The sequence below is a fragment of the Berghia stephanieae genome, chromosome 2, assembly GCF_034508935.2.
Source record: "Berghia stephanieae isolate SIO BIC M18660-M18661 chromosome 2, UCSD_Bste_1.3, whole genome shotgun sequence".
Classification (NCBI taxonomy): domain Eukaryota; kingdom Metazoa; phylum Mollusca; class Gastropoda; order Nudibranchia; family Aeolidiidae; genus Berghia; species Berghia stephanieae.
The window spans coordinates 128,902,113-128,909,612 of record NC_088361.1 but is presented as its reverse complement, the minus strand read 5'-3'; the positions used below and the strand labels follow the sequence as shown (position 1 = coordinate 128,909,612).

Genomic DNA, 7,500 nt, shown 5'->3' with positions numbered 1-7,500 from the left:
ATATATGTTTTGAATACATTTGAGTGTGTTTTTCAAAGTGGATCCTGTTCTTGTATCTGGATGAGACTTTTAGGTGATCTCAAACTATGCACACTGATAGAATGCTATTGGAATCTACACTCATTCCCTATTTGTTCCATTTCTCTTTGTTTTACTTTTCTTGTGTTCTTTTAATTGTGAATCTAGAATCTTTAACCATCCCGTTTCATTTTTACTGGCGCTGAAATAACCTAAATGTGCGTAAAACCCAGAAAACATAACACGTACCCAGAAAACGTTTATCTACTTAAATATCGACTGATCAAGATTACCTACCACCAGCTTGTCAGAAAGCTTCAAATTTTAGATTTCAAAGAATTCTCGGGTTTGAGACTTTTTGACTAGTTGAGGGTCTTCTTTTTCGGTTATCTAACCCCCTCCTCCCCTACCCCTTTTCTCCAAAAGTGTTTTGGCAGAGTGCAGGCAGAATATGTCAATAATAAATTTATGTTATAGGAATTAAGTACGTGTACGCCTCAAGACACATTTTATGTAGCTTCGCTTTTATATTAAACTGATGTGTGTATGTTGTTTGATTGATTATTATCATCGTCGTCGTCGTCATCATCATCATCATCAACATCGTCATCAATCCGCATCAGTCCTTTTGATTTGACCTCACAGAAGGTAGATCATAGTTTTCAAGTTGTGATACTAAGTACCAACAAAATTTAATAGTATAGAATTATGTCAACTTATCCGTATTAATAATTGCAGTATGTAATATCTTTTCATTTACAGATCGTGTGTAACTTCTCCCGACCGCTCCCAAAGACGTTGCCTTTTCCAGTTCAAGCAACTGTGACGTCACTTTCGGCCCCAAGATGTCGGCTAAAGCCATCTCGGAAGCCAAAGGGAAGGAACTCCTCAATAAGTTCCTTGGTGACGTGTCCATGAAGAACAGATTCGTCGCCATCGACGAGAGTGTAAAATGGAATCAAGTTATACAAGACAATCCTTGGCTCAATAACGAGGTCAGTATACTAATTGTTGTGTATGCAGTGAATCATTCACTTCTTTTCTCATTTGATTTTGGTAAAGTTGTACAAATTTAATCGGTAAACAATACAATTTTTAAAAAAAAGTCAAATAAGGCAACATTCAGAATGTTTACCTCAGTTCTGATTGTTAACCGAAGTTTAAGGTCAAATGTTTATTTTTAGGCAATTGCTAATATAACTCACACAGTAACATAGAATTTTCAATTAACAAATAAAAACAGGCAAAATCAATAATAAACCAGAGCAAACAAACCAAAAAATTTAAAAATAAATAAATAAAAGGTTAATAGATTTATTATTATTATTATTATTATTATTATTATTATTATTATTATTATTATTATTATTATTATTATTATTATTATTATTATTATTATTATTATTATTACATGCAGACTTTCTTGAGAGTGATAATAGAATTTTTAAAAGAAAAAAGAAAAACAAGCTCCGTTGTTGTTGTACAACACCTTACATAGATCGGTGGTATAATCAGGTCGCCAATTTAATTTCCATTCATCAAACAAACACCCAGAATGTCTTATTTTCTACTCGTGAAATCGATCTAAAATTGGTGAGGCAAATTTGCCATTGCGGTTATAACTAGTGGTTATAATTGCAAGGATAACAATACATCAATTTGATTGACATTTTCTCTGTTTACATTTCCGTTTTCTATCATTCAACCTTCTCCCCCTACCTCCCCCATCTCCACATCCTTCCCCTTCCCCTCTCTTCCACCTCTACTTTTGTCAGCTATTATTCTCTTTTTTTTTTCCCTCTCTTTATTTTTCTGTAATTAATTTTTTTTCGCGATGCTCTACTCCCCTTGCACTTCCTCCCCCTCCCCTTCCTTCTCATCCTCTTTCTTCTCTTTTTCCTCTTCACCCTACTTCTTCCTCTCCATTTCATCTTTCTTCTTCTTCTTCTTCTTCTTCTTCTTCTTCTTCTTCTTCTTCTTCTTCTTCTTCTTCTTCTTCTTCTTCTTCTTCTTCTTCTTCTTCTTCTTCTTCTTCTTCTTCTTCTTCTTCTTCTTCTTCTTCTTACCCTACTTCTTCCTCTCCATTTCATCTTTCTTCTTCTTCTTCTTCTTCTTCTTCTTCTTCTTCTTCTTCTTCTTCTTCTTCTTCTTCTTCTTCTTCTTCTCTTCTTCTTTCTCTTCTCTTCTTCTTCTTCTTCTTCTTCTTCTTCTTCTTCTTCTTCTTCTTCTTCTTACCCTACTTCTTCTCTCCATTTCATCTTTCTTCTTCTTCTCTTTCTTCTTCTTCTCTTCTTCTTCTTCTTCTTTCTTCTTCTTCTTCTTCTTCTTCTTTCTTCTTCTTCTTCTTCTTCTTCTTCTTTTTCTTCTTCTTCTTCTTCTTCTTCTTCTTCTTCTTCTTCTTCTTCTTCTTTTTCACCTCATTCTCCTCCTTCTATTCATCCTTTCACTCTTCCTCTTCTCATCCACCTCTTTATCTGCAACCATCGTTCTCCTATTGGATAAATCTACAGTTGTTGTTAACATTGCCTTGTTTTATTGAATTCTATAGAGGGACGTTGTAAAATATATTGATAGGTTAATTACAGCTGTTATCAGTATCGTTGGCAATATTTTAATAGAATATTTCATGTATCACCATCATTATCATCATCATCATCATCATCATCATCATCATCATCATTATCACCCACACCACCACCACCACCACCACCATCATCACAATCATCGTCGTCGTCGCAATCGATGCTTTTCATATTTATTTATCAGGAAAATGGCAATAGTATAATTTTATTACACGCGTCTTTGTGTCTCTGCCAGAAACTGGTGGTGAAGCCCGACCAACTGATCAAAAGACGTGGCAAGTTGGGTCTTATAAAGGCAGGAGTCGATATAGCAGGTGTGCAGGAGTGGTTGTCCTCAAGACTCGGAAAGCCGTTCCAGGTAGGAAGTCGTTATATCAGATAAATAAATCGATAAAGAAATATAGCTATTTATATAGCTCATATCTTTGTCATCACTATAACCCAAATACACCACACATTTGCGTCGTTGAACGTCCCCCCCCCCCTCCCCCGTCCCTCCCCTTCCCTCAAACCGCAAGCCACTTGTCCATTTTATACAATACAAATTCCTTGCCAATGGTCCTTTCCATTCCCGATGTCTTCAAACAGATTTCCTCTTAAATTGGCCCCTCCGTTTCAATTTTCATGACAGGGATTTTTAGATATAATTTAATTGAGCTTTTATATAGCGCAATATCCACTAAACGTTCTCAGAGCGCTTGACAAGGGGTCCCTGGTCAACAGCAACACTGAACATGTAGGACGAGACATCACGCCTGTTAGGCGATATTACAATTTTTTTCGGACAGAAACAACGCTGTTAACGGTCAAGTAATCATTTTACACCTGAGTACGGTCGGAGAATGTGAGTAAAGAGTCTTTTCCAATGACTCAACTATGTGCCGAGCGAGGCTCGAACCCAGGACCTTCCGATCCGAAAGCGGGTGTCATACCACTAGAGCACATAGCCTTACAGGTGTACTAAATTGTACAAATCTGATTATTGATATTCACGTGACCAGGAAGTCTCCGATCATTTAATTCAATAAGGTGAACATAATGCAATATTTAAATTATGTTTGAAAGCTTGCCAATAGAAATTTATACAAATATTCATTCATTCTTGTCTCGGTGCTCACTCGTATACAGATAGTTCGAAGATGACGTCACTCGGGCCTTTGTTATTGTTTTTGCCATCCGCGTTTGTGAGTTGTTCTCACTAAACTGCATTAACCTGACTATAAACGTTCATGGTTAATAGAGTTTGTGTGTTGGTCCGTTATACTCCCGGATGGCAATGTTGTGAACTCCTTGGCCAAGCGCATCTACTATATATAATGCCTGCCAACTCTAAATAATTGGTTGGTGGGAATAGTATGTTATTAAAAAACGATTTAATTCACCATTTTGTAGTTTCAAATTTCAATTGGAATGTATGTTATAGTTCCTCGCGGATTAAGAGGATAAAAATAATTGGAATATCTGTATTGTATTCATTATTGTACAAGAGTAAAATTAAAGGAAAAGAAACGTCCGCAAAAATGAATTATTCTTATTTAGAGACAAAACGGGCGATGTCCATGACGATGTCCATGCAGAGTTTTAGCAAGTTTAAAATGTAAAACACTACAAACTGTGGAGTGATCCTCGACAATATTGGAGGTTTCCACAAGACGAAGAAGAAGAAGAAGAAGAAGAAGAAGATAAGCATTTTAACATCTTAATAAAAAATAGGCTACGATGTGACATCAGAAAAGAAATTAGTCCTTCAAATGACTGGAGTTATCCTGATTTTTGAAGCGTTCAGCAAAAATAATGTTTGGTTGCTACCATTTTGATAGAACGCTGATCTACGCAAAGTGACGGAGGACGTAAACAAACAACAACAAAAAATAATAACCAACTCCTTCCAGATTCGAGGGCGATCCGTTAGCTTGTGAATCGAGTGCTTTACCATTGAGCTATTGGGACGTAAGAATAGATGAGTTATTATAATATCATCAGACCACATTCTGCATGTGGAAATTATCAACTACAATGAACTGAAAATGTTATCCAAATAAAGAAAAGCAAACATTAAAGATAAATATGAAATGATAAGAATGTTAATGGGAAAAATAGATTAATTGACCTATCGATTACATTATGAACAAAAAAAAAAAAAAAAAACAAACAAGCAATACGTGTTTCGTTAATATACCTCAGAAATATGGCTGAATCGATATTGGGGCATAGAACGATTAGAGAAAAATAAAAAGATGATCATGATATAGGTGGCATGGGGTGGATTATAAGGGAAGAAGCACCCTGGAAATCTATATTTTTGTGTACGACAAAGCCTCTTTTTAAATTTTTGGCCCAAAGGTCATGTACTTCATAAATGGATAAATATTAAAATATATTATTGGGTCATAGTTTTTAAGACTTTTCGTCAATATCGCAGTCATTTGAAGTTTCCAATATAAAGAACAAGGTTGTGGGGAAGCTTGAATAGGCTCTATGATGTTGGGATGAATGCTCTGTCGTACTCTGAAAAGAAGACAAAACAGAAAAGCAAAACAAACACGAATAGAAAATTTTGGCAGAAAAATCGTCCTTTAAATATCGATCTGAGAGAAAAGATATAGGGAGGGGAGAGAGAGAGAGAGAAGAGAGAGAGAGAGAGAGAGAGAGAGAGAGAGAAGACAAGACAAGAGAGAGAGAGAGAAGAGAGAAGATACACAACACATCTCAGAGAGAGAAGAGAGAGAGAGAAAATAGAAAGAACAGAGGAAGATTGCGAAGAGAGAGAGACAGAGAGAAAGAGAGACATCACACACTGACACACTACACACTCACACACTACACACACATCAAACAGCACAGAGAGAGAGAGACTTCACTGATTTTGTTACACTTTACTTCTTTTTTTTTAACTCAATGTTGCCTTCATATCGACATGAATCGAGAGAGAACCCTTGAACGATTACCCATTCAGCCTCTGTAAACCCTCCGCTCACCAACCTCTCATTTCCACATCAAAAAGATGTTTTCTTCTGGTCTTCTCTCGCTGTCTGCCTTTCCATGTGTTTGCATGTGTCTTGTGTTTGTTTGTACGGTCGCGTGTGTTCGTTGATATTGCATTAAGAGGCGACGTGTACGCGACTGGAACAAGGAAATGAATTGGAAACTTTATAGGGAATAGGAATAATTTTTGGCCTGGAGATGGCGGAGATAACCTGATTCGGAGGAACAAAATGATTTAAGACGTGCTTTTTTGTAGACTCTACTCTCTCTCTCTCTCTCTCTCTCTATATATATATATATATATTATATATATATTAATATATATATATATATATATATATATCTCTATCTCTCTCTCTATCTCTCTCTCTTTATATATATATATATATATATATATATATATATATATATATATATATATATCTTTCCATCTCACACTCTCTCTCTCTCTCTCTCTCTCTCTCTCTCTCTCTCTCTAATAAATGCGTAAACACTCGCACACACGCATACACCCCTCACACATGTGCACGTGCACACACACACAACACACACACACACACACATACACATACAATTGTCATCCCACTCCCGCCCCGTATTATTTTTAAACCCTTCCTTTCATTTCAATCTTAGAGGTAATTTGGAAAACCTAAAACAAAATTGCATGAAACTAATTATGGCAATTTTCAATTTTCAGATTCGCTTGTTTAAATATATTTTTAAAAAATATGCTGTTGGGGGGGGAGGGGGGTGCATTAAATTCTCATCCTATGCAGCGATACACGTTTTGTTTTAAAATCGAGGAAAAAGAACGGGAATTTTCATTCAGATTAACATTTGGGAAAACTGTTGTCAAGATTATATTTCCGGGGATGGGGGAGTTGGACGATTCTGGTTACTCAATCTAATCGACACTCTTCGACCCTCTGTGATGCCGACATTTTGGATTTAGGCAATGAATTTCAATTCCCCCCCTCTCTCTCTCTCTCTCTCTCTCTCTCTCTCTCTCTCTCTCTCTCTCTCTCTCTCTCTCCCCCCTTAAGAGTTATCGGCCCTGATTTTAGGAGTGCAGGAGGAGGTAATTGCTAGGTTGAGTAGGTGGAATGGATTATCGATCTTGATCTCCCTGGGAACTAAAAAGGCCAATTAGGATGTGTGTGACCCATCAAACACACACACACACACACACACACATCTTACACATCTATCTATCTATCTATCTATCTATCTATCTATCTATCTATCTATCTATCTATCTATTAATCTATCAATGTTAATTCGACTATCATGATCGTATTTAAAACAAGCTATCATGTAATGAGATGGTAATCTAATGAACACCCAACATATTTGCACTGTTAACGAATTCATTAGCATTGATGACTTGTGGTGTATTGTGTTGGTTCTTTTAAAAAAATATATTGTGTTATTATCCCTCAACATCAACAAATTATGGTTCATTCACATCGTAATTTTTCCAAAACAGGTCTGTCTGTAACCTTTCAGAGTAAACAAACGCTATTTGCAGATTCGTCTTCTTCTTCCTTTAATAAACTGCAAGCCACCTTTGAGTAATCGCAGATTTAACAATAAGAACAGTAGTTATGTAAACATGTGTTTTTACATTCATTAATCCAATTTCATTTTATCAGCTCATTAAAACGTTCAACGCCATGCTCTCCTACTGGACTTTGTGACAAAGTAGTCTTGTATTGATTTGCAGTTGAAATAAAGAAAAAAATAACGATTGTTCATACAGCTGAGGTTTTATCGTAGAGTATTGGATCTCAATTGATGTCCTCTAGTTTCTGCAAAAGTTGGATGAGGCTTTAATCTGTCCGTTGGGTTATCCACAAGGTCGTGAACTATCTTGTGACTTTAGTTTGTTTCCTTCTTTCTTCCATCGGAGAGATTT

The 7,500-nt window shown here is 36.2% G+C and overlaps 1 protein-coding gene across 6 annotated transcripts in view; it reads left to right on the top strand.

Moving 5' to 3' along the window:
• The window catches only part of LOC144966605 (ATP-citrate synthase-like), a 70,261-nt gene that overhangs the window by 18,418 nt on the left and 44,343 nt on the right, over positions 1-7,500 (top strand). For all 6 annotated transcript variants that reach the window (XM_078903312.1, XM_078903313.1, XM_078903317.1 and 3 more), the window contains 2 exons: positions 781-1,013; positions 2,836-2,958. In XM_078903312.1, the coding sequence (XP_078759438.1) occupies positions 864-1,013; positions 2,836-2,958 (273 nt within the window). In that variant the 5' untranslated portion in view covers positions 781-863. The remainder of the gene's footprint in view (positions 1-780; positions 1,014-2,835; positions 2,959-7,500) is intronic.